This window comes from Scheffersomyces xylosifermentans, assembly GCF_036884685.1.
Source record: "Scheffersomyces xylosifermentans strain CBS 12540 chromosome Unknown RJT20scaffold_1, whole genome shotgun sequence".
NCBI lineage: Eukaryota > Fungi > Ascomycota > Pichiomycetes > Serinales > Debaryomycetaceae > Scheffersomyces > Scheffersomyces xylosifermentans.
The window spans coordinates 23,455-49,271 of NW_027042939.1; the positions used below are offsets into that span (position 1 = coordinate 23,455).

The window sequence follows — 25,817 nt, forward strand, 5'->3', positions numbered from 1 at the left end:
AATGTTTGCAGTGATACTTTAATGGCATAAGATTTGATATTTATAAGTAAATATACTCTTAATGATCGGTGGTTGGGCGTAGTAAAATATAGCCGTTCATATTGTCGAAGAGTTGGTCTTCTCCAAATACCTTTGAGTAAATACTAGTTCTTTTCCGATTGAAATGCATATTTTATTTCACTATGTATCTAAGCAAATTCTTTACTGTAATCGGATAATGTAAATCTATATTTGACATCTCCGTCGTGACATCTTTCCAATGCTTCTTTGATTCCGCCCTTACTGATTGCAATTGCTTCGTACCACGATTCGATTCCTTTCTCAGCAGCCAAATTCAACATGTCTATCATTTCTTGTCTACTACCCAAGTGAGATGAACCAATGTAACATCCATTCTTGAGAAGAGTTCCACCAGAAATCTGAAATTGGTCTTCGGGCAATCCAACAGCAATAAATTTAGCATGCACCTTCAACATAATGGCATAGGCATCGAAATCGAAGTTCTTGGTAGAATTGGCAGTACTTATGATCATATCCAATTTGTATTTCAAGTCCAGATTCCAGTTTTCTCCTTCACCAGTGGCAACAAAGTGGTCTGCACCCAACTGAAGTGCATCGGCTTTCTTCTTCAGGGATCTAGAAAACACGTACACTTCACAGCCCAAAGCTTTGGCCCACATAATGGCAAAATGGCCCAACCCACCAATACCAACTACTCCGACTTTTTTGCCTGGACCAGCTCCATTTCTTACCAATGGAGAGTATGTAGTGATGCCAGCACATAACATTGGGGCAACCCCCAAAGTGTTCAATTTCTCTGGGATTGGGAATGCAAAGTGTTCATGGGCTCTGATATGGGAGGAATAGCCACCATAAGTTCTGGTTCCATCAGGGTATGCGTCATTGTAGGTATCGACCCACTTTGGGCAGTATGTTTCATTGCCTTGCTTGCAAATTTCACATTCTAAACACGACCATATTTGAGCGCCGACTCCAGCTCTGTCGCCCACTTTCAATGTGGTGACTTTGTCACCCACTTTTACCACCTTTCCGACAATCTCATGACCGACAATAACTGGTAATACTGGGGCTTCCCACCCGCCTGTGACAGTATGAACGTCTGAACCGCAGACTCCACAGGCTTCGACCTTGATATCGACGTCGTAAGGTCCAAATGGCTTTGGCTTGAACTCGATCTTTTCAACAGTGCTCCATTTCTTGGTGTCGTGCACTGCAAAACCTTCAAATGTGTCTGGATAAACCATGTCTAATTTGCAATGTTCGATGCACAATACTGATAAATATTAGAGTTTGCTCGTAATCCAGCAAATACGTTAATGTAGTAACCAAACAAGTACTACTGAAAAACTCCTTTCTTCTTGAAAATCCCTAAATTTTTCACTCTCCACGTCGTCGGGTGATTATTTATCTTCTGGGTTCCCCCACCACTTTCAACAAGAGATGTCAAAAAGCTGCAAATGGAGACGACGGAAAAATAATTCTTGGTGGGGTAAATATTATGCGCCGCGCGGAATAATTATCGCATGAAATGTGGAGATAAGGAGTGTAGATAGGAAAGGGGCATGGGAAGGTAGATGTCGATTCAGTGGTGGGGGAGCGAGATAGTGAATAGTGAATGTATAGAACATATTATTGGGGTAGAGAAGATTGCTCCACGTTCGGGCCGGGTGGAGAGAAGGAAAGGGGTGATAAGGGAATTCTTGCACTGATATTATGCTGAGATATGCTCTTATAATTTGCTGATATACTCATTCTTAAGTGCGTGAAAGTTACCGAAGGAATGGTATCTGAAGGCTTGTATTGGTAAAAATGAGTAGGAGAAGTTCCTGTTGATGGAGATAATCATGTATTAATCGGTTCATTGCCCAGCAAAATAACTGTGTGCTACATTTCTTTCTTTTCTCAAAGATTCAGAAGGACCCTTTGTGGGCCCTTTAAGCAGCATTATACTGTTGAAGTCTTCGGTAGAATGATACTACGAGCTCAAAGATATGACTTCGCCAATCTAATATATAAATTTTGTAGAATTGGCCTTTCACGTAGTTCCAACTACTCTAAGTGTAATTATTAAACCCACAAACAATGTCAACCAGAGAATTTCCTAGTATCACCTCCATCAAAACCTACCTCTTAAACCAAAAGGGAATTGGAGGTGACTACCACAATGTGGAAAGTGGACATTGGTTAATTGACAATTCAATTGCAAACCCGATGTCCAAGTATTCGGAGTATATAGCATCTAGGACATCTTGGGGCATCAATGTTCTAGGCTCTTTTTGTGTACAAGTTACCGCATCCAATGGTGTAACTGGTTTTGCAACCGGGTTTGGTGGCCCTCCAGCATGTTGGTTAGTGAGTAACCATTTCAAAAGATTTATTGTGGGAGAAGATCCTCTTGACACCACATTGACTTGGGATAAAATGTTCAGAGCTTCTAAGTTTTACGGGCGTAAAGGCTTAACAGTGGCTGTCATTAGTGTTATAGACTTAGCTATTTGGGACTTGTTGGGGAAATTGAGAAATGAACCTGCTTACAAGATGATTGGTGGTGCTACTAGGGAGAGATTGGCATTTTACAGCACAGACACATTATACTCCAACTAAGGCAGCAGCTTGTGCATTAGGTAAGTATGGTATTAGGTGCAATGCAATATTGCCTGGTACAATTTCCACGGCTCTTAATGATGAGGAGTTGAAAGACCCTAAGAAACGTGATTACATGGAAGGAAGGATACCTTTGGGAAGAATAGGTTAGCCTAAGGATATTGCTGGGCCCGCCGTCTTTCTAGCGATCTTGCTGAGTATGTTACAGGAGCACAGTTATTAGTAGATGGTGGCTTATTTGTAAACCTACAGTAAACCAAGTCATTTCATCACGACATAACCTCGATTATCCTTCCAGAAATAAATTTATGGGAAATTCATTTGTAAGAGCGTTGACATAGATTCAATTATGCTACAATTACATGCTTGAACTCTTTGGCTCTCATAAAAATAGGTGCTTAATGTTCTCTTTTGCACTGGTCTGAAGGCTTAGGCTAAACCCCCGAGTTTGCAAAAACTATACCTTCGGAGTAATCTAAATATGACAACCATTGCTTTTCATCTAGATCTTGGTTCAATGGGGCTCTTCTTAAATGAGTCTTTCCAAAGCCAGTGCCCATCTTAATAGCTTTTTTGATACCAATTACACCAAACTTCACAACAATTTCCTCAGCACGACTGATAACTAGTTGGAATTCACCAGCAGCTTTCAAGTCACCTTTATCGTAAGCTTCCAGGAGTTTTATGTATATCCTGGGGAATGCAGCTGCTAGGGCATCTACAGTTCCTTGGGACCCCACCACTAATGCTGGCAATAAAATCTGGCCCAAGCCAGTAAAAGAAGCAAAGTTGTTGGATGAAGTATCCTTATCCAATCCGACAAGAGCATGATGTGAGACATCTCCATGAGATATCTTCATGCCAACAATATTAGGATGTTCGATAATACCTTAATTGTTCTTGGCTCAATTACAATGTTGTTTGTAACTCCAGGGTACACGTAGATTATGAGGGGTAACACGGAATTCTCAGCGACACCGGTGTACCAGTCAATGATACCCTGTTGTTTGATAGTTGCTCCGAAGTACGAACTTGGCAACACAAGAGCATATTCCGCTCCAGCAGCTTTAAGACTGGTAATCTCTTCCAAAGTGTCTTGGAGACAGTTCTGATCTATACCACCAATTAGACATAACTGTGGAACTTCCTTGTGAACTGTAGAAACGATGTCAGATCTCTCCTTGCTTGTTAAGTGACATTTTCCCCAGTCGAACCCAATAGAATAAGCCCTGTGATTCCATTGGCTTGTAAGAATTTGGCATGCTCAACCTGAGTGTCAAAGTCAATGGTAGGAAGGTCTTCTTTGAAGAAGGTGGGAACAGGCACGTAAATTCCACGGGCTGGAGGCTTAGGAAATGCTAACATGATTGATGTGTCTATAGTAGCATCTCATACCCAATTCAAGAAATTACAATATGGTATTCCATTTATACATATATATATGTAATGGTCTGTTCTGGTTGGACCAGGTGATCTCGGCACATCATTGTTCCTTCTCGTGTAACGAATTGACTGCGAAAAATTTTGGGGTACTTTATCCGCTATTTGTGAAAATGCGGTAGGTATACGTTTAGAATGTCCAGGAAGGCTCTTATTTCGTATCTCTACGAGTCACTGGGTCGTTTCTGGCTATAGAAGCATCCTATCATGTCCCTCGGCACATTGCGGACTACATGGGGGAGGGAAGCTCTGTTATCGGCAACCGGAACCATTCAAAGAAGTTTGAAATGTCCATTTGGTTATTAGGGGAAAACTTTTCGCCTCGCTTCTCTTTGAATTTGGCAACTGACAAGATGACATCAAGGCTATAGGCATTCAACCTCATATCTGAAATGACATGTTTCATGTCCTTTTGCGCCTCATTTTCACCCTTTGGGCCCATTGAAATTCGATTGATTGTGTTTATGCTATCAATTGAGTCGGACTCTAGTTCACTTATTAGGTAGCTTAGAATGTCAGCATATTTCATTGTACTCGGCCAAATTTGTCCCATACGGTTCAACACTGATATCAAGTAGTGGACGTCTTGTGGAACCTGGGTGTCACTGTTGACAGCATTTACTATGAAAAGTCTCGCTGTGACCCACATAGAAAACGCATAATATGGTCCATACAATGCATTTTCGTTATTTGTGCCTTCTGAAATGGATCGCTCAAGGGAAACGATATGAGAAGCAGAATCCATACATTTAGCTCTTGCTTCATTAAAAGAAAGAAGGTTGTTGGAGTAATTTAGGTATGGATATCCAACTGAAGAGTTGAGTCTTGTAATGGTTGTATGGTATAATGAATGAAAAAGTATGTCTTTGGAAGTTACAAGACCTTCTTGGGGAAGCTTGTTGTTATCTATGAATTCAATGTAATCGTTGGGCAATGATTCTCTCCAACTCTGTATCTCATTATCGAACTCTGAAAACTTTAGCTGCCAATTAAGGACATCTTTGACATTAGAAATATCAATTGGGGCTCTCATGAATGAATGTATTTTGCCCAAAATATTAACAATTTCGACAAGAAAACAATTGGAATCATAGAAACTAGATCGGGTTGTTTGCTATACTTATTCAATTTCTTTCCACGTAAACTCAAAACTCGTTCGTAGTCTTCATCATCATGGGATTTATTCCAAAATTGTTCCTTCAAAGGCAACGAACAATCAATTTCAGATACTGGGATTTTCAGTGGAAATGAATTGGAAACACTGGAAAGTATATCCAATATAAAGATCTCCCAAAATGTATTTCGACTTTCCTCTGATCTTTGTGTACTATAGGGGCATGAAGCTTCCGCTGTAAGTCCCAAATCACCGGTATAGAACTCAACTAAAGACTTCTGACTCTTCTTCTTTGTTAAATTTAGATGATCAGGCCTGAACAAACTACAGATATTATACTCCATGTTTTGGGATTGTTTGAGTAGCCCAACAGGTCAAATGCCAAAAGCACCAACGCCTGTAAGTCCTCAAGATTAGAAACAGAAATGCAACTCTCTAATATAGTGGATGCAAGTTACTCTCTAATCCTTTCTTTTTCTTTATCTGATATGACTTCGTTGTCGATGTAGCGCAACGAACATAGCAAAATGCCCAAGAGCTTACCATTTGGAAAACTCGCTGTTTCAAGGATTTCCTTCAGTTGACTGGAAATAAATATAGGGAAAATCGGCTGTATTTTTCTGTTGAATAACTCTATTAGTCTAATCACCTGGTCATATGTGAAGAGGTTACCGGTGCTTGCTAATGTTCTTTGATATTCTTCCCTTTGATTCTCTACTGAGGTGGAAGTTGTATGGATAGCTTGCTCAATAACTATGTTTACAGGAGTTGAACTAACTTCATTGGCATTTGATGGCGTTATTTTATCATTCTTCACTAATGAATAGTCATTTTTGTCGTTGCCCTTTTCAGTATTTCTATTTCTGTGTTGAAGATCTAATATCAACGATTCCATGATAACTAGTTTGGACTCAACGTCGGCCAATTTGCGGCTCATTCCCTCCATTTCGTTGGCGTGATCACTTCTATAGCTCTCCATAGAGGACTCTAAAGAGTCTATTTTGTCGAGTACATTCTGTCCGTATCCCGCTTTCAATCCCGGTTTTCTAACTCTGCTATACACACATTGTTGGGCATGTCTCGTACAATAAGAACACACTGGTCTTACTTGGTTACATTTGACCTTTTTGAGCTTGCAGAAATCACACGACTTTGCCACTTTATTAGACTCTGCTGAAAACATCTTTTATTTTTCAAGTTTACTATTCTCTAACTTGAACAATTGATATTTAATTATATTATTCCTTTTACTCGGAGCGGAATTTCTCCGAATGCGGGGGCAGACGCAAAGAGATCTCTAATGGGAAAATAAAGTAGCGAGAGTGAAAATGACATGATAAAATAACTCTATTTTTAAATGGTAACAAGTTAAACTTTTATTGAACAGAGAAGTTACAATAAGTGTTATACGCTAGAACGTGACGGAAGAAGTACCGAAATAGGTAGAATCAAAAGAATCTATAAATCCAATTCAATTAGCTGTGGGCCAATGTAAAAAGAGGAATTAAAAACAGAAGGACGACGGGAATGATATCTGTATGATATGAAAATTATATTTCATAGAATAAATAGTTGGTTTGACCATGGGGTATGATTTGTAGGACCCATAGCATGTCAAAATTGTCTGGATTCCTTAGAAGAATCTAAAGTATGCAGCACCTTGGGTTTCTGTGATAGTAACAGTGACATGGGGTTGGGTGGAGTGTTCAGTGGTGGTGGTGGTAGTGGTCAAAATGAGAGAAGTGACGCTAGTGATAGTATCAGTAGTAGGTGGGTACTCGGTCACTGTAACAGTTCCAGCAGTCACGGTAACAGTGGTTGGTTGACAGTTTCCAGGAGTGCTGGAGGGAACTTCAACGACAACAGTGTCGGTACCGCCTGGAGTGTTCTTCTCGGTAGTTGTGGCAGTCACCTTTCCGGTCCAGGTTGAGGTGACAGTGGTTTGTGGGTTGGGTCCATAACTTGTTGGTTCTTCAACAATAACTGTGTCAGTGCCACCTTGAGTGTCAGTTAACGTAATAGTCTTGGTGTAAGTACCAGTCCAAGTAGAAGTGATAGTAGTGTGTGGGTTTGTTGGGACTTCAACTATGACGGTATCAGTTCCACCTGGAGCTGCAGTCTTGGTTATGGTTGTCGTAACTGCGCCAGTCCAGGTGGAGGTGATGGTAGTTTGAGCATTTTGCTTAGTAGTGGTAGTACACTTAGTGGTAGTTGGCCACTTTGGAGTGGTAGTACACTTGGTGGTAGTTGGCCACTTTGGAGTAGTGGTACATTTGGTGGTGGTTGGACCCTTTGGAGTAGTGGTGCACTTTGTCGTGGATGAAGGAACCTCAACAATAACGGTATCAGTTCCACCTGGGGTATTTTTCTCTGTGAGAGTAGAAGTAACCCTACCAGTCCAGGTAGTGGTGAGAGTAGTTTGTGGGTTTGGTCCATAACTTGTTGGTTCTTCAACAATAACTGTGTCAGTGCCACCTTGAGTGTCAGTTAACGTAATAGTCTTGGTGTAGGTACCAGTCCAAGTAGAAGTGATTGTAGTATGTGGGTTTGTTGGGACCTCAACGACAACTGTATCAGTTCCCCCTGGGGCAGCGGTTTCAGTGATAGTCTTTGTAACTGAACCAGTCCAAGTTGAAGTGATAGTGGTCTGAGAGTTGGCAGTTGTTGGGACTTCCACAATCACAGTATCAGTTCCACCTGGAGCAGCTGTCTCAGTAATTGTCTTGGTAGTAGTACCAGTCCAGCTTGAAGTGATGGTAGTCTGAGAGTTAGCAGTAGTTGGAACCTCAACGACAACAGTGTCAGTACCACCTGGAGCAGCTGTCTCAGTAATTGTCTTGGTAGTAGTACCAGTCCAGCTTGAAGTGATGGTAGTCTGAGAGTTGGCAGTTGTTGGGACCTCGACGATGACAGTATCAGTACCTCCTGGAGCAGCTGTTTCGGTAATTGTCTTGGTAGTAGTACCAGTCCAGCTTGAGGTAATAGTCGTTTGAGAGTTAGCAGTAGTTGGAACCTCAACGACAACAGTGTCAGTACCACCTGGAGCAGCTGTCTCAGTAATTGTCTTGGTAGTAGTACCAGTCCAGCTTGAAGTGATGGTAGTCTGAGAGTTGGCAGTTGTTGGGACCTCGACGATGACAGTATCAGTACCTCCTGGAGCAGCAGTTTCGGTAATTGTCTTGGTAGTAGTACCAGTCCAGCTTGAGGTGATGGTTGTCTGAGAGTTGGCAGTTGTTGGGACTTCGACAATCACAGTGTCAGTACCTCCTGGAGCAGCTGTTTCAGTGATAGTCTGGGTAGTAGATCCAGTCCAACTTGAGGTGATGGTTGTTTGAGCGTTGGCGGTGGTTGGGACCTCGACGATGACAGTATCAGTACCTCCTGGAGCAGCAGTTTCGGTAATTGTCTTGGTAGTAGTACCAGTCCAGCTTGAGGTGATGGTAGTCTGAGAGTTGGCAGTTGTTGGGACCTCGACGATGACGGTATCAGTACCACCTGGGGTGGCGGTCTCCGTGATAGTCTGAGTAGTTGAACCGGTCCAGCTAGAAGTAATAGTAGTCTGAGCGTTGGTTGCTGGTGGCACAACAATAATGACGGTGTCGGTTCCTCCCTCTGTATCAGTCTCAGTTACAGTCTTTGTTGTATATCCTGTCCATGTAGAAATGACAGTAGTCTCTGGGTTAGAAGTGTGTGAAGTTGGGTCTTCGACTATGACAGTGTCAGTACCCCCTGGGGCAGCGGTCTCGGTAATAGTTCTAGTAGTAGAACCAGTCCAGCTTGAAGTGATGGTAGTCTGAGAGTTGGCAGTTGTTGGGACTTCCACAATCACAGTATCAGTTCCACCTGGAGCAGCTGTTTCAGTGATTGTCTTAGTTGTAGTACCAGTCCAGCTAGATGTGATTGTAGTCTGAGAGTTGGCAGTTGTTGGGACCTCAACGATGACAGTGTCAGTACCACCTGGAGCAGCAGTTTCGGTAATTGTCTTGGTAGTAGTACCAGTCCAGCTTGAGGTGATGGTTGTCTGAGAGTTGGCAGTTGTTGGGACTTCGACAATCACAGTGTCAGTACCTCCTGGAGCAGCTGTTTCAGTGATAGTCTGGGTAGTAGATCCAGTCCAACTTGAGGTGATCGTAGTCTGAGCGTTGGCGGTGGTTGGGACCTCGACGATGACGGTATCAGTACCTCCTGGAGCAGCAGTTTCGGTAATTGTCTTGGTAGTAGTACCAGTCCAGCTTGAGGTGATGGTTGTCTGAGAGTTGGCAGTTGTTGGGACTTCGACAATCACAGTGTCAGTACCTCCTGGAGCAGCTGTTTCAGTGATAGTCTGGGTAGTAGATCCAGTCCAACTTGAGGTGATGGTTGTTTGAGCGTTGGCGGTGGTTGGGACCTCGACGATGACGGTATCAGTACCTCCTGGAGCAGCAGTTTCAGTGATAGTCTGGGTAGTAGATCCAGTCCAACTTGAGGTGATGGTTGTTTGAGCGTTGGCGGTGGTTGGGACCTCGACGATGACGGTATCAGTACCTCCTGGAGCAGCAGTCTCAGTGATAGTCTGGGTAGTAGATCCAGTCCAACTTGAGGTGATGGTTGTTTGAGCGTTGGCGGTGGTTGGGACCTCGACGATGACGGTATCAGTACCTCCTGGAGCAGCAGTCTCAGTGATAGTCTGGGTAGTAGATCCAGTCCAACTTGAGGTGATAGTTGTTTGAGCGTTGGCAGTGGTTGGGACCTCGACGATGACGGTATCAGTACCACCTGGAGTGTCTGTCTCGGTGACAGTGCTAGTAACAGAACCAGTCCAGGAAGATGTTACAGTGGTTTGAGAGTTCGATTCGGTGCTACAAATAGAAGAGACAATTGAAGTCGTAGTAAACCAACTAGCAGCGGTATCAGTGGAGATAAGAATCTCTTCGACGTCAGTGCAAACAGAACCATCGGCATTCGTTGTGACTACCGAGGTAGTAGAAGCAGTGGCGTCAGTTCCTGGAGCAGGTGGCAATGGCTTGCAAGGCAAACATTGCGACGATGGGGAAGCTCCGGATGGAACTGGACCGTTATATTGAAGAGCACCCAACTGAACAGTTGTCAACCCTACACCTGGATCTGTGACAATCTTAAACTTGCTGGTATCGTATCCAGTACCAATGAGAAAATCTTGTGACAACAAGCCAGCACCGTTAAGAGTCAAGACACCTGAGGTTGAACTGTAACTCCAAGAGTTTCCTAAAAGTGAGTAAATTGGGATATCAATTCCAATGATGTTACCATTACCGTAACCTGCAACGGTGATTGTTTGAGGTAAAGAAACGGCGTTCACTCTAATAGAAGAAGCCGAGTCGACCAAGTAAAAGGTTTGTTTAGGAGACACGGTCAATAAACCGTTGGCGAGGAAAATGGCAGAGTTTTGGTTAGCGACCACACAACCGCTACCAGAGATGGATGTTGTCAGCTGGTAGATTTCGTTGTACAAACAGACAGTACCAGGGTTGGAAATGGTTGTTAAAGGAGCACCAAGAGTGACGACACCATTGGATCTTGTCTGTTGATAGAAAACTAACAAACCGGTGTTGGACCAGACTGGAGCTGTGATAGACATAATTGGTGTTCCAACGGAACCGTTTCCTCCAAGATACATTTCACCGTTGTTTGTGAATGAGAGACCAATTAAGTTATAGTTGGGGGCAGTTAAAGATCTGACAGAATTGAAAGCAATTACTCCGTTGTTGGTAATAGAACCCAAACCGGAAGCGAGTGTGACAGATAAACCGATCAAGTTGTTTGTTGAAGTAATGTAGAAGCCTGCGCCAGATTGAACATTAAGATTACCAGCTAACACTGAAAGAGCGTTGTCAACAATAGACCAGTAAGAACCGGAATCAATAGTTATATCACCAACACCAATTTGAAGGAATCCTCTATCGACTCTGTCACTAGATATTTCAAGGGCGAGAGCTGTAGCTCCCATTATGAGCACCTTTGAAAGCAAGTTGGAAAGCAACATGGTGTTTTACTTAGTTGTGATGACCTTGTTGAAAATAGCAGAATCAATTATCAACTTCGGGAAATCTGCCTCAATATATATAGCCATCACTCTGAAGGTTAACAAGCATTAATTCCTTCCGAGGCAAGCAATTAGCCTTAAGATCCTAAATCTCTTTGTAGAAATGCTCGATTACTGCAAATAAAAATTTCACAGCCTTTCACTTGAAACGATTTCCTACATCAATTATTTGTAAATATCCGACAGGACGTACTTATCCTCTAGTCCTCTAGTACAAATCGGTGTCAAGTTTCATTTGCGTACGATAGTTGCATATTCCTCTAAATTCCATTGAGGCGCTAAATTGGTCTTTGTCCATTTTAATTGACTTCACTGGTCTGCAAACTTGTTCCTCTGATACCAATGGGGTGATCCCTGAAGTCACCCCATCAGCAGCAAACGGACTTCGATCCAAGTCACGATTACGCACCTTGAATAAGCTTTTTGGTATTAGCATCTGGTAATGATCTTTCTCTCTCCATTGTTCTCATTGTTGCGAACCAAACGAAGTCATAGAAGTCAACTTGGTAGGGTCAGTTTAGACAAACAAACTTGACTGCAAATCACTCAATCATATGCCGTCTTCCTCGTCCACTTCTTACTGAATAAGGAAATTCTTGAGACTGCCTAATCGTCCCCTGTTGCCAATGATGCATGGAATGTGCCTTACTCTTCCGGGCTTTGCTGAAATCTCGGTGACAGGGCAAAGAAAAATCCCTTTGACGTATTCCTGTACTATGAAACCTTCTTTTCCTGTGGGACCCTGAAATTTATGCTATATTCACATGAACCCGAAGTTCCGGAAGGTAAGCGAATTACGTCTTTGATGCCGGTGAACCATTATGCTTGAGGAAATAAAGATTGTGTAAAATTCATCAATGTTTACATTTTCTGGGCAGATAAGGTACGGCTACGTCAAGCGGGATTAGGTGAGATTTTGTATTGAATATTGTCAAATGCTCTAGTTTGGGAAACAATGTTCACAGTCGGTAGGAGACGTCGGGGTGAGGGCAGTCAATAGCTTCAAATTAACAAAGAGGCTTACGTTAGTCAAACCTTGTTCGAGATCATGGAGGGTCTTTCATGTGGACCAAGTGGACCGCGACAACACCTACCTGCAAGTCTAGCTGGCGTATATCGGCTCAATATTGCTAAATGGAAAGGGCACGAGCCTGTACATGATGCAAGGTGTCCCCCTCTAGGGCGGGAGAGCTTGTTCGGGGCAAAAGGCTATGTAAATAAAAGCCCGAAGTAGACACTAGACCCTAAACCCGTTGCTAGACACCGTTTCCGGAATCTAGTATTGGTTCTATTTACTTCCAAGTCACTGTTTGACGAGTTTCATTTTTGATAATCTTGAAATGCAAACGGTACTTATGGCCGAAAAAAGAGTGTTGAAGATGCATAGAAGTGACTTCGATTAAGGTAAATTGGTGCCCAGTTGATGTCACCAGGTAGTGACAGGTGAAGATGTTACCTTGGTTGCTCAGGAAATGTGGTAAAGTAGAATCCAGTTTTGAACAACTCACATCGCCGAAGACCTTATTCTTCCATGATGCTATGTGAGCATGAATGGGCCAACAATATAAGGGGCTGCTAAAAGGAGAGGGTTGCAGAAGGGATGATTCCACAGTAAATGTGATTAAGTTCAAACATTAATGTCAAAGACTTTCAAATAATCGATTGCACTAATCCTCAATTGTGGATCAATACGGAAATAGGAAGATTAAGGTGCCATTCGATTGTGGAACTACTCTAATACTCATTCAATCGTAATCTAATGAATGCAAATCAAATTCAGATTCTCAAATCAGATTCTCAAACAGATTCTCAAACAGATTCTACTACTAAACTATGGGGTGAGTTCTAGATTAACAGGGCTCTAACATGTTGATAGCAGACCCCGAGTCCCGTACTGCAAATTATGATTTCATCCTTGTAAAGCAACTCATGCAAAGCCTGTCGCAATGAATCAACTGTGAACACACTGTGAGAATCGGAAATTAAATAGAATTTCCGGTGATAAATTTCAAAATATTTTTAGTGGACAGTCCATTAATTACTGAATGAGGAAGTCGATTAATGATTACGCTGATATATGCTCATAACTTCCTTTTGGAGGCAAAACGAGGTCTGATACTTTCACCAAATGATATGAAACCGCAATCAAAGGTATCAGCATAAGCTTACCTCTGTGGATGATTTTACGATAGTCCAATCGTGAAGTGCGATCAGCCTTCATGTGTCGCTCTGTCAATGAAACTCGTTAAGTTCATCTGATCGTCTTTTGCTAAATAGGGTAGATGTGGAAATGTGCTCTTCGGTGAAGTCTTAACAATAAAAACACAGGCCATACCTGTGATGCTGCCCTGCTTCCCAGTAATGAGATTCAGTAAATTATATCAATTACCTACTAACAATTTACCACCTCACATCACATCACCACATCCTTGTAGGTATTTTATAACTAATCAATAAATAAAACGGCCAGCACTCACATTATGCAGACCTCACATCCTTTTTTTGCAGTCAAATCAAAGATATACTATTATAATACAGTATTATTCACATGAATGTCGCTCCATTCTCAAATAAATTCCCTTACCGTAATGTTAATATTTTAGCCACTGTAGATAGTAAATATTTAGGTTTGGTATCAATTAAACTATCCAATAGGTGCGACATTGAATGGGACTGAACCTGTGAATAGCACCATTCAATTGTTACAGATATCCGATTTTTGTTATTTTTGCTTTAGCTAGATAAACTTCGTGATATCAGATTATTCCAACCGGTTTTGCTGACACACAAAGAGCAATACTGCTTGTCTTCGCTCAAACCCATCATAACTGAATCTTACTCAATGTCGCTCCCATTGATCAATTGATTTACTACAGAAGGGTCATTTTTGGTTGACATGGGAGTCTCAATATTATGGATTTGAAGTGGCCATTTTCTTGAGAGATGTGCGACATTCATGTGAATAATACTGTATTATACCGAGTACTACTTATGTAATAATTGTTGCTATGTTGCTTCGGATGCATTGAACTTCTATATGCTGCGGTACGGCACTTTTCTCAGCAAAAAAGATGTTTGTGATTCCTTTGTTGAACCCAAGAATACAAAGATTGCAAATACGATAACAATGACTAAAAACTGAAGACGACTTCTTGCTACGAACACTTCAACAATGATTCAGTTAATACACTTATATAGTACATCTATAGAGACTAAAACAAGTGTCTAAGTATAAGCATTATTACAAACTGTAAGTACAATAATTATTGAAAAACTAGTTGTCAACATGACTGCAAAGACTACATAAGAAAGGATCGATGAAGACTACAATGAACTGTTTAGATATTACGTTTATTTGAGAAATAATAGGCAACCTCTTGGATCGCAAATTCTATAAAGACCATATTAAATATATTTTGTCGGCTTTGAATTGTCGAATGAAGTGAAGTGGAAATTGATGAAATTGAAATTGAAACGAGACGTTATGAAAGGCTTGAAAAAGAAAATGAAAATCCTTGAAATCAGCTTGAAAGTGGTGCTTAATGCTTGAAGGACCTTAAGCAATTGTACAATCTTGTTCGATTAATCGAACTAATATTTTGGGAGAACAAGGGGCCATGGTGATGCGAAATCGCATTTACTCTTCACTCATTATACCAAGAGTAATGTGATAATAGAAATTAAAACTGTTGCAATGACTGATCTACCAGCCGAAAGAATATTAGAACCACCCTCTGCAGCACCAATAGATGGTTCACTAGATGTGCCAGATGTGGAGCTACTTGCACCAGAACCTGAGCCGGAGCCGGAACCAGATCCCGAACCAGAGTCAGAGCCACCAGCTGGAGAAGAACCAGAACCAGAAGAACCAGAGCCGGAAGAGCCTGATCCAGATGATCCGGAACCAGATGAGCCAGATCCAGAACCAGAACCAGAACCAGAAGAACCAGAGCCAGAAGAGCCTGATCCAGAAGAGCCTGATCCAGATGATCCAGAACCAGATCCAGAACCAGAGCCAGAAGAGCCTGAACCAGATGATCCAGAACCAGAGCCAGAAGAGCCTGAACCAGATGATCCAGAACCAGATGATCCAGAACCTGAACCTGAACCTGAACCTGAAGAGCCTGATCCAGATGATCCAGATCCAGATGATCCAGATCCAGAACCAGAACCAGAAGAGCCTGATCCAGAAGAGCCTGATCCAGATGATCCAGATCCAGAGCCAGAACCAGAGCCAGAAGAGCCTGAACCAGATGATCCAGAACCAGATGATCCAGAACCAGAACCTGAACCTGAACCTGAACCTGAACCTGAACCTGAAGAGCCTGATCCAGATGATCCAGAACCAGATGATCCAGAACCAGAGCCTGAAGAACCAGAGCCTGAGCCGGAACCAGAAGAGCCAGAACCAGAGTCAGAGCCACCAGCTGCAGATGATCCTGAACCAGAAGATCCTGAACCTGAACCTGAAGAGCCTGATCCAGATGATCCAGAACCAGATGATCCAGAACCAGAGCCTGAAGAACCAGAGCCTGAGCCGGAACCAGAAGAGCCAGAACCAGAGTCAGAGCCACCAGCTGCAGATGATCCTGAACCAGAAGATCCTGAACCTGAGCCTGAGCCTGAACCTGAACCTGAACCTGAACCTGAACCTGAACCTGAACCTGAACCTGAACCTGAACCTGAGCCTCCGGTAGGAGCTGCCGTTCCTGTTGCAGTACACTTAGGACATGGTTCCGTTACAATTGTTGTAACCTTGTCGGTCACAGTAACACAGTTACTACCATCCCTGAGACAGATTGTCTTTGGTCCTTCAATAATCGACGTAGTTGTGTACCAACTACCGTTAGAGTCAGTGGTAATAAGAACATCACCGGTGTCAGTGGACACAGATCCATCTGGGTTTGTTGTCACAAAGGTAGTGGTGTACTCAGTTGGTTGAGGTCCAGTGATCAAAGAAGTAGTGGTGTACCAGCTACCGTTAGAATCAGTGGTAATAAGAACATCACCAGTGTCAGTCGAAACAGATCCATCTGGATTTGTTGTAACAAAAGTAGTAGTGTACTCAGTTGGGTTAGGGAACAAAGAAGTAGTGGTGTACCATTCACCATCAGCACTGGTGGAAATAAGGACAACTCCACTGTCAGTTTCAACAGAGCCATCAGCGTTTGTAGTAACAAATGTTGTAGTGTACTCGGTTGGTTGTTGACCAGTGATCAAAGAAGTCGTGGTGTACCAGCTACCGTTAGAATCAGTGGTAATAAGAACATCACCAGTGTCAGTCGAAACAGATCCATCTGGATTTGTTGTAACAAAAGTAGTAGTGTACTCAGTTGGGTTAGGGAACAAAGAAGTAGTGGTGTACCATTCACCATCAGCACTGGTGGAAATAAGGACAACTCCGCTATCAGTCTCAACAGAACCATCGGCATTCGTTGTCGTGAAAGTGGTGGTGTACTCAGTAGGATGTGGACCAGTGATCAAAGAAGTAGTGGTGTACCAGCTACCGTTAGAATCAGTGGTAATAAGAACATCACCGGTGTCAGTGGAAACAGATCCATCTGGATTTGTAGTTACAAAAGTAGTGGTGTACTCAGTTGGTTGAGGTCCAGTGATCAAAGAAGTGGTGGTGTACCAGCTACCATTAGAATCAGTGGTAATAAGAACATCACCGGTGTCAGTGGAAACAGATCCATCTGGATTTGTAGTTACAAAAGTAGTGGTGTACTCAGTTGGTTGAGGTCCAGTGATCAAAGAAGTAGTGGTGTACCAGCTACCATTCGAATCGGTAGAAATGAGGACATCTCCAGTATCAGTGGATACCGAACCATCTGGGTTGGTTGTCACAAAAGTAGTTGTATACTCAGTAGGTTGCCCACATCCAGCATCGTCTCTACCACAAAGAACTGGTCCTATTAATAAGGAAGTAGTGGTGTACCAGCTTCCATTTGAGTCTGTCGTGATAAGAACATCCCCAGTATCAGTGGAAACAGAACCATCTGGGTTTGTTGTCACGAAAGTAGTTGTGTACTCAGTTGGTTGAGGTCCAGTAATCAAAGAAGTAGTGGTGTACCAGCTACCGTTAGAGTCAGTGGTAATAAGAACATCACCAGTGTCAGTCGAAACAGATCCATCTGGATTTGTTGTAACAAAAGTAGTAGTGTACTCAGTTGGGTTAGGGAACAAAGAAGTAGTGGTGTACCATTCACCATCAGCACTGGTGGAAATAAGGACAACTCCGCTATCAGTCTCAACAGAACCATCGGCATTCGTTGTCGTGAAAGTGGTGGTGTACTCAGTAGGATGTGGACCAGTGATCAAAGAAGTAGTGGTGTACCAGCTACCGTTAGAATCAGTGGTAATAAGAACATCACCGGTGTCAGTGGAAACAGATCCATCTGGATTTGTAGTTACAAAAGTAGTGGTGTACTCAGTTGGTTGAGGTCCAGTGATCAAAGAAGTGGTGGTGTACCAGCTACCATTAGAATCAGTGGTAATAAGAACATCACCGGTGTCAGTAGATACAGAACCATCAGAGTTAGTAGTCACGAAAGTAGTGGTGTACTCAGTTGGTTGAGGTCCAGTGATCAAAGAAGTAGTGGTGAACCAGCTTCCGTTCGAATCAGTGGAAATGAGAACATCACCAGTGTCAGTAGATACAGAACCATCAGAGTTAGTAGTGACAAAAGTAGTGGTGTACTCAGTTGGTTGAGGTCCAGTGATCAAAGAAGTAGTGGTGTACCAGCTACCGTTAGAATCAGTGGTAATAAGAACATCACCGGTGTCAGTGGAAACAGATCCATCTGGATTTGTAGTTACAAAAGTAGTGGTGTACTCAGTTGGTTGAGGTCCAGTGATCAAAGAAGTCGTGGTGTACCAGCTACCATTAGAATCAGTGGTAATAAGAACATCACCGCTATCAGTCTCAACAGAACCATCGGCATTCGTTGTCGTGAAAGTGGTGGTGTACTCAGTAGGATGTGGACCAGTGATCAAAGAAGTAGTGGTGTACCAGCTACCGTTAGAATCAGTGGAAATGAGAACATCACCGGTGTCAGTAGATACAGAACCATCAGAGTTAGTAGTGACAAAAGTAGTGGTGTACTCAGTTGGTTGAGGTCCAGTGATCAAAGAAGTAGTGGTGAACCAGCTTCCGTTCGAATCAGTGGAAATGAGAACATCACCAGTGTCAGTAGATACAGAACCATCAGAGTTAGTAGTGACAAAAGTAGTGGTGTACTCAGTTGGTTGAGGTCCAGTGATCAAAGAAGTAGTGGTGAACCAGCTTCCGTTCGAATCAGTGGAAATGAGAACATCACCAGTGTCAGTAGATACAGAACCATCAGAGTTAGTGGTGACAAAAGTTGTGGTGTACTCGGTTGGTTGAGGTCCAGTGATCAAAGAAGTAGTGGTGAACCAGCTTCCGTTAGAATCAGTTGAAATGAGAACATCACCAGTGTCAGTAGATACAGAACCATCAGAGTTAGTGGTGACAAAAGTAGTGGTGTACTCAGTTGGTTGAGGTCCAGTGATCAAAGAAGTAGTGGTGAACCAGCTTCCGTTAGAATCAGTGGAAATGAGAACATCACCGGTGTCAGTAGATACAGAACCATCAGAGTTAGTGGTGACAAAAGTTGTGGTGTACTCGGTTGGTTGAGGTCCAGTGATCAAAGAAGTAGTGGTGAACCAGCTTCCGTTAGAATCAGTTGAAATGAGAACATCACCAGTGTCAGTAGATACAGAACCATCAGAGTTAGTAGTGACAAAAGTAGTGGTGTACTCAGTTGGTTGAGGTCCAGTGATCAAAGAAGTAGTGGTGAACCAGCTTCCGTTAGAATCAGTTGAAATGAGAACATCACCAGTGTCAGTAGATACAGAACCATCAGAGTTAGTGGTGACAAAAGTAGTGGTGTACTCAGTTGGTTGAGGTCCAGTGATCAAAGAAGTAGTGGTGAACCAGCTTCCGTTAGAATCAGTGGAAATGAGAACATCACCAGTGTCAGTAGATACAGAACCATCAGAGTTAGTGGTGACAAAAGTTGTGGTGTACTCGGTTGGTTGAGGTCCAGTGATCAAAGAAGTAGTGGTGAACCAGCTTCCGTTCGAATCAGTGGAAATGAGAACATCACCAGTGTCAGTAGATACAGAACCATCAGAGTTAGTAGTAACAAAAGTTGTGGTGTACTCGGTTGGTTGCTGAGTTGATGCGGCAGAGCTTGATTCAGCAGAACTGGATTCAGCAGAGCTAGACTCGGCAGAAGATGAAGCAGCAGAACTGGACTCAGCAGAACTAGATTCGGCAGAAGATGAAGCAGCAGAACTGGACTCAGCAGAACTAGATTCGGCAGAAGATGAAGCAGCTGAACTAGACTCAACAGAACTAGACTCGGCGGAGCTAGAAGCAGCAGAACTGGACTCAGCAGACGATGAAGCAGCAGAACTGGATTCGGCAGACGATGAAGCAGCAGAACTGGATTCGGCAGAGCTAGATTCTGCGGAGCTAGAAGCAGAGCTAGATTCGGCAGAGCTAGATTCGGCGGAGCTAGAAGCAGAGCTAGATTCGGCAGAGCTAGAAGCAGAGCTGGATTCAGCAGAACTAGATTCAGCGGAGCTAGAAGCAGAACTGGATTCGGCAGAACTAGATTCAGCAGATGAAGAAGCAGCAGAGCTGGATTCAGCAGATGAAGAAGCAGCAGAGCTGGACTCAGCAGAGCTAGATTCAGCGGAGCTAGAAGCAGAACTGGATTCGGCAGAGCTGGATTCAGCAGATGAAGAAGCAGCAGAGCTAGATTCAGCAGAACTAGATTCGGCAGATGAGGAAGCAGCAGAGCTGGACTCAGCAGAGCTAGATTCAGCGGAGCTAGAAGCAGAACTGGATTCGGCAGAGCTAGATTCAGCAGATGAAGAAGCAGCAGAGCTGGATTCAGCAGAACTAGATTCGGCAGATGAAGAAGCAGCAGAGCTGGACTCAGCAGAGCTAGATTCAGCGGAGCTAGAAGCAGAACTGGATTCGGCAGAAGATGAAGCAGAACTGGATTCAGTAGAACTAGATTCGGCAGAAGATGAAGCAGAACTGGATTCAGTAGAACTAGATTCGGCAGATGAAGAAGCAGCAGAGCTTGACTCAGCGGAACTAGACTCAGCAGAAGATGAAGCAGCAGAGCTGGATTCAGCAGAACTAGATTCAGCGGAGCTAGAAGCAGAACTGGATTCGGCAGAACTAGATTCAGCAGATGAAGAAGCAGCAGAGCTGGATTCAGCAGATGAAGAAGCAGCAGAGCTGGACTCAGCAGAGCTAGATTCAGCGGAGCTAGAAGCAGAACTGGATTCGGCAGAGCTGGATTCAGCAGATGAAGAAGCAGCAGAGCTAGATTCAGCAGAACTAGATTCGGCAGATGAGGAAGCAGCAGAGCTGGACTCAGCAGAGCTAGATTCAGCGGAGCTAGAAGCAGAACTGGATTCGGCAGAGCTAGATTCAGCAGATGAAGAAGCAGCAGAGCTGGATTCAGCAGAACTAGATTCGGCAGATGAAGAAGCAGCAGAGCTTGACTCAGCCGAACTAGACTCAGCAGAAGATGAAGCAGCAGAACTGGATTCAGCAGATGACGATTCGGCTGATGAGGAAGCAGCAGATGACGATTCGGCTGATGAGGAAGCAGCAGAAGACGACTCAGCGGAAGACGACTCCGCTGATGAGGAAGCAGCAGAACTGGATTCAGCAGAACTAGAAGCGGAACTGGACTCAGCAGAGCTGGACTCTGAACTTGAAGATGCAATGGAACTCGAACTAGAAGGAGCCTCACAAATTGAGCTGAGAAGAGTCGTTGTTGTAAACCACTCTCCGTCGCTATCAGTAGTGATAATAATGTCTTCGATGTCAGTACAAATGGAGCCATCAGATTCTGTCACAACAGTGGTTGAGGTGCTATCGCTTGGTTCTGTGCCTGGAGCTGGTGGTGCCAAAACACAGGCTTGACAAGCTTGAGGAGGGCCAGGAGTTGGTGGAGCGCCAGAATACGTCACTGCAGCAAGTGGTAAGCCTCCGTTAGGATCGGTACCGACAGAAAACTTGGTAGGATCATAACCTAAACCAATATTATATTTTTGAGATAAGACGGCTGTATTAAGGGTCAAGATACCGGTTGTCGCGTCATAACTGTACTTTGGAATTGCTGGAATTAAAGGTGGAACTCCTGGAGTGGCCACAAGTGGTGTATCCAATCCAATATAGTTACCATTTCCAAAACCTGCCACAGGAATAGTTCCTAACAATGCCGCTGAGGGGGTTGTAAGGGAAGACAGACTATCAGCCAAGTAGATGGTTTGTCCAGATGCAACATTTGCAGTAAATACAATGTGCGAGTCTTCCTGAGCAGTGATACATCCAGTACCAGCGATTGCAGCTGTTTGAAGGTACTCTTCGTTGTATAAACAAATTTGACCGTTGTTATTAATTGTTCCAAGTGGTGCACCAAGTGTGACAGTACCATCGTTTGGTTGGGATTGCTGGAATACCATCAACCCATTATTGTTAAAAGAAGCAGAGGTAATGGACATAATGGCAGCAACTGCACCACCACTTTGCATGAACCAGTCCCCGTTATTGGTAAATGAACCACCAACAAAATTGTACGTAGAACCAACCAAGGAATTGCCAGAGTTAAACGCAACTGTACCATCATTTACAATTGTTCCAAGGCCAGCCATGGTGACAGATAAACCAAGTAAAGGATCGGTACTGGAAATATATAATCCACCTCCGGATCCGACGTCAAGACCACCAAGGAATGCACTGGCAGCGTTGTTAATAATGGACCAGTAAACATTGGGGTCAATGTCGACATCACCAGCACCAAGGGTGATAGTGCCGTAATCAATTGTATTTTGACTAACTGTTTGCGCGGAGGCAAGCGCAATCAAGAAAAGCGATGCCTTGTGAAAGTTTCGCAAGAGCATCGTTGTTGGCGGTATTTGAGGGGGTATTAATTGCTTGAACAATATCTACTGATACCCCTGGTTGGAGGACTTCTCGAGCTATATATATAATGCAAAGGATGTCCCATTGAAGGTGCTTAAGCCGTAGAGGCAGACTCAGATTAGCTGCAATATCCCATGCTGAAATTATTTTCTGCGTTTTCGATGCAGTCAATGGAACTGTTCAGTAGAAACCTGAAATTGCAAACCCTTATTGCTTAGGTATGCTCCTTTACCGTCCCAACCACCAGAAAAGGGTGCAATTATCAAATCGTTCCTTTTGTCAAATATGATCTTCGAAATAATGGATGCAAGTATTTTTTAGCAGCGATGCAGCTGGTGGGAAATTTAGGTTCTGCAGCTATGCTCGCCGTGATTGTGATATTTTTCTGAGTATTTTTAGGAGGTTCTCGGGGGGCGGACATAACTCATATATCCACTGTGCGATGAAACGACAGTAACACAACAGCCGCCGGAAGGATAAAATATACCCTGAAAATTGGGTGTGAAAAGGGATGAGCTGGAACGAGTGAAATGGACAAAGGAAAGCTATAATTATCTGAAACTGAAATGGGCCGACAAGTCTCGTAATCTATTTTGATCACTCAGCCTTCGATAGTATCTATCCCCCAGTTTCAGCACTAAAATGAAAGGTTCTGAAAGTCGATTCGCGCTGGATCTGCACAGCTACAACTAAAATTGACATACGTAGGGCTACGCTTTGCTGAACGCTAGTTTAAAAGAAAAGCAGACTAAATGGTGAAATCTCGTTACTAATTCAGTAGCGCGGAAATGCTGCCATAGATGGTTTTACCTTTTTGGGCATCATTAAAGTGCAGGATGATGCACTCTCATTATACACTTGAGGTACATGTAGTGTAGTTTCAAGTTACCCGTAGTGTGAGAAACTTGAAATTAAAAAAAAAACAATTATTATCAATTTACTGAAAGAGCCCTCTGCACGATTATCACAGGGAATTGCATGGGATATATGGTGCTAATGGTAGGTTTGAATACGAGTTGCTTTTATTACAAGTTATTTAAGTCAAGGTTTCAATTCTGGGAAGACTTGGCCTTGTCTACTCTTGAGATATATCACAATAACGATCTTCAATAACGATCTTCACTAAACCAGATGAGAATCTTGGTGATGGTGCACAGAGATGTGCTTCTCTGCCCAGGGTTTACTCCCACCTATACCACCTGCCTAAATAAGAAACTGTGGAGGAGTATTTTTTGCTCGCTGCAAAAAATATTTCGGCAGCATTTATCGATTCTGCAGATTGTGTCAAAGAATTTCTCTTGCACCTTATGTGAGATACAAATCCAGAGATATTACTGGTGTTCGAAATCCCTACATGTGCGAGAGAAGACTGAATCTTGTTAGGCAAGCCTGAATAGCCTGTGAAAATATCGGCTTGGCTAGTTATCCGATGTAAATTCATTTCTTTTTACTCGTAGATTTTTTACTCTAAGATCAATCGCCGTTAGCAACATTACCGGGCGGCTTTAATAATTATCGAAATCATTGGTTACATTGATGTCGTATAGTATTGTAACTCTTACTTGTTTATTCTGTGAATTTCTAGAATTACAAAGGGTTTACTTGTTCTGTAAACGACCATGGTTTGTGAATGCTTAGTCATTCGTAAATTCACACAATATCCAGTTTACGCTAACAATGAGTGTCTTAAATTGTGTGTCTTGCTAAATCTGCCGATTGAGCGCTTCTTCAGCTAAATTTGGCAATAGGACAACCCTATTGTAGAGCTTAGACTATATTCTACCGTGACCAACTTCTCTGAAAAATAAGCCAATGCCTGTAGGAAATTCCTTTTCGGAGCACACAGAAAAAAAATAATTTTTGAATATGAAACTCACATATATTTTTTACGGCGGGTTAATTTTAGAGTTAAACAAGATTTCTACAACAATCATATCGAGATGACTCCAAGGTACATAGGGGGTCAAAGAGCGATTCTGGCCATTTAGTAGAAATCAAGAATTATCGGAGATGCTCGAAGGGTAAATCTATGAGTGTAATTTTCATTCTGAGAATTAGAGCATACATTTGAAGCTGAACAGCTTTCTATGCCTTTTGACTTTCTTTGCCTTTTGACTGCTTAATTTATTTCACTACCCATTAGACTACCCCTCCTCTATGTACGACTAAACCGATACAAGTTGTTTCGCGTAAAGTTCAGTGTGGAAGGAGTGGTGATGAACTAATTTTTTATGCTTTCTCGGGCCTCAAAAAAACTCTATTCTACTTGTGGTACTGGCGATCGTCGAGATCTAGCTTTTCTAAGAATGCAGATAGGTCTCCGCATTTCAGTGGTCATCACTAATAGATTTCTTCAGATTTATGTTCTTAGAGGGACGAACAGCGTTTAAGATTATTCAAGGTTTGGAACTCAATTTTAAAGTTACAAGGTACCGCGTATGAAATTGATTTTCTACCACAATTTCACTTCGGTTTGACACATTGCGTGTTTCTTTAATTTCAATGGCTGGACTATCAACTGCTGAGTTTATTCATGACTTGATCATCCCCCCGTTTATCTCGAATTGCCTTAAGCACTATAATGCCAGAGAGTCCACTGTTCCTATTGCGCTGCATTCACAGGTTAATGGAATACGGAATTTCACCCTGCATGTAGGTGCAGACGATCTTAGTCCACAGGGATCTGGTGTTAGCATCCAATGCATGCAAACGTAACGTGCCGCGTGGACAGAGGGGGCAGAGGTAGCAAGAGAAGGTATAGTCTAAATGTGATAAGCCCGCCGTGGTGCAATTCTACACCATTAGATTCTACACCATTAGGGGGGTTAAGCAAGTTATACATGGTAAAGTTCAAAGACTACTATGGTTCTTGCATATTTTAATATGGATCAATATAGCAATAAAATAAGGTCAGTAAGATCTTGTTACAACCAACAAAAATAATGGACTTTCGTATGGACCAGCTAGTGTAGCAGCACACTAGTTTAGAATGCTTATATATAGATTTATACTACTTTTCTCAATGAGGTAATGCAATGAACAATAAACAAAGAATTGTGAAATAGTTAGAAATTACATCTTCCACTTGCTGTTGCAAACCTGGTTAAACCAGCAATAAATACAAGCTATAGTAAACCTTACAACTCCGTGACAATGACAGTTCATTGATCAAAACTTCGGAATGGATTTAAATTCGTAAAGTCAACTGAACGACAGCTGGATTGAGTCATGGCCCATACTAGTCTTGTGAGAGGTCTGAATAGCCCTATTGTTCAACCAGTTTATTCCATTGTGTCAAGGTGATACAAAACTTCTGATATCATTTTGCTACGGTGATATCAACCTCTTGAGTCGGAATATTGCAGTACTACGAGCGATCCACTGACTGTACAATGAATTGCGCAAAGTCCTACTAATGATTATGCAGCCACTGGAAACTTGAAATTTGCATCTACGCAACTTTAAATCATACAAATTACTATTTTGAGGATAGAAGTGAATACTTCAACTTCCTTTACATCAAAGAAAGCCAAGAACTGCTCATGACAACTATAATAAATATTTATGTTTGACTACATAATCGGTTTTACTGGCTACAT

General features: G+C 42.7%; 7 protein-coding genes across 7 annotated transcripts; 1 reads left to right on the top strand and 6 right to left on the bottom strand. All coding sequences in view use genetic code 12, as the record gives it.

Annotated features, from left to right (window-relative positions):
- Nucleotides 1–7: 7 nt before the first annotated feature.
- Nucleotides 8–1,409, bottom strand: RJT20DRAFT_123490 (NAD(P)-dependent alcohol dehydrogenase). The gene has a single exon (XM_064915961.1). It carries the CDS (start codon nucleotides 1,263–1,265, stop codon nucleotides 189–191), a length of 1,077 nt encoding a protein of 358 aa, XP_064776567.1. The 5' UTR covers nucleotides 1,266–1,409; the 3' UTR covers nucleotides 8–188.
- Nucleotides 1,410–2,081: 672 nt separating this feature from the next.
- RJT20DRAFT_151996 (enolase N-terminal domain-like protein) lies at nucleotides 2,082–2,625 on the top strand (the record flags this gene model as incomplete). Its single annotated transcript, XM_064919062.1, has 1 exon — nucleotides 2,082–2,625. The coding sequence occupies exon 1, from the start codon at nucleotides 2,104–2,106 to the stop codon at nucleotides 2,623–2,625; it is 522 nt and encodes a 173-aa protein (XP_064776568.1). The 5' UTR covers nucleotides 2,082–2,103.
- A 279-nt stretch (nucleotides 2,626–2,904) lies between these two features.
- RJT20DRAFT_151997 (dihydrodipicolinate synthase family protein) lies at nucleotides 2,905–3,990 on the bottom strand (the record flags this gene model as incomplete). Its single annotated transcript, XM_064919063.1, has 3 exons — nucleotides 2,905–3,479; nucleotides 3,515–3,780; nucleotides 3,840–3,990. 3 exons carry the CDS (start codon nucleotides 3,988–3,990, stop codon nucleotides 3,060–3,062), a joined length of 837 nt encoding a protein of 278 aa, XP_064776569.1. The 3' UTR covers nucleotides 2,905–3,059.
- A 152-nt stretch (nucleotides 3,991–4,142) lies between these two features.
- RJT20DRAFT_6039 (fungal specific transcription factor domain-containing protein) lies at nucleotides 4,143–5,365 on the bottom strand. The gene has a single exon (XM_064920935.1). The coding sequence runs from the start codon at nucleotides 5,096–5,098 to the stop codon at nucleotides 4,295–4,297; it is 804 nt and encodes a 267-aa protein (XP_064776570.1). The 5' UTR covers nucleotides 5,099–5,365; the 3' UTR covers nucleotides 4,143–4,294.
- RJT20DRAFT_147057 (Zn(II)2Cys6 transcription factor domain-containing protein) lies at nucleotides 5,366–6,362 on the bottom strand (the record flags this gene model as incomplete). Its single annotated transcript, XM_064918903.1, has 1 exon — nucleotides 5,366–6,362. The coding sequence occupies one exon, from the start codon at nucleotides 6,360–6,362 to the stop codon at nucleotides 5,634–5,636; it is 729 nt and encodes a 242-aa protein (XP_064776571.1). The 3' UTR covers nucleotides 5,366–5,633.
- A 14-nt stretch (nucleotides 6,363–6,376) lies between these two features.
- Nucleotides 6,377–11,314, bottom strand: RJT20DRAFT_6046 (Hyphally regulated cell wall protein N-terminal-domain-containing protein). The gene has a single exon (XM_064920940.1). The coding sequence runs from the start codon at nucleotides 11,178–11,180 to the stop codon at nucleotides 6,813–6,815; it is 4,368 nt and encodes a 1,455-aa protein (XP_064776572.1). The 5' UTR covers nucleotides 11,181–11,314; the 3' UTR covers nucleotides 6,377–6,812.
- Nucleotides 11,315–14,891: 3,577 nt separating this feature from the next.
- Nucleotides 14,892–22,196, bottom strand: RJT20DRAFT_131691 (Hyphally regulated cell wall protein N-terminal-domain-containing protein; the record flags this gene model as incomplete). The annotated part of the gene is made up of 2 exons (XM_064918066.1): nucleotides 14,892–19,335; nucleotides 20,791–22,196. The coding sequence occupies 2 exons, from the start codon at nucleotides 22,194–22,196 to the stop codon at nucleotides 14,892–14,894; spliced, it is 5,850 nt and encodes a 1,949-aa protein (XP_064776573.1).
- Between the last annotated feature and the right edge of the window lie 3,621 nt (nucleotides 22,197–25,817).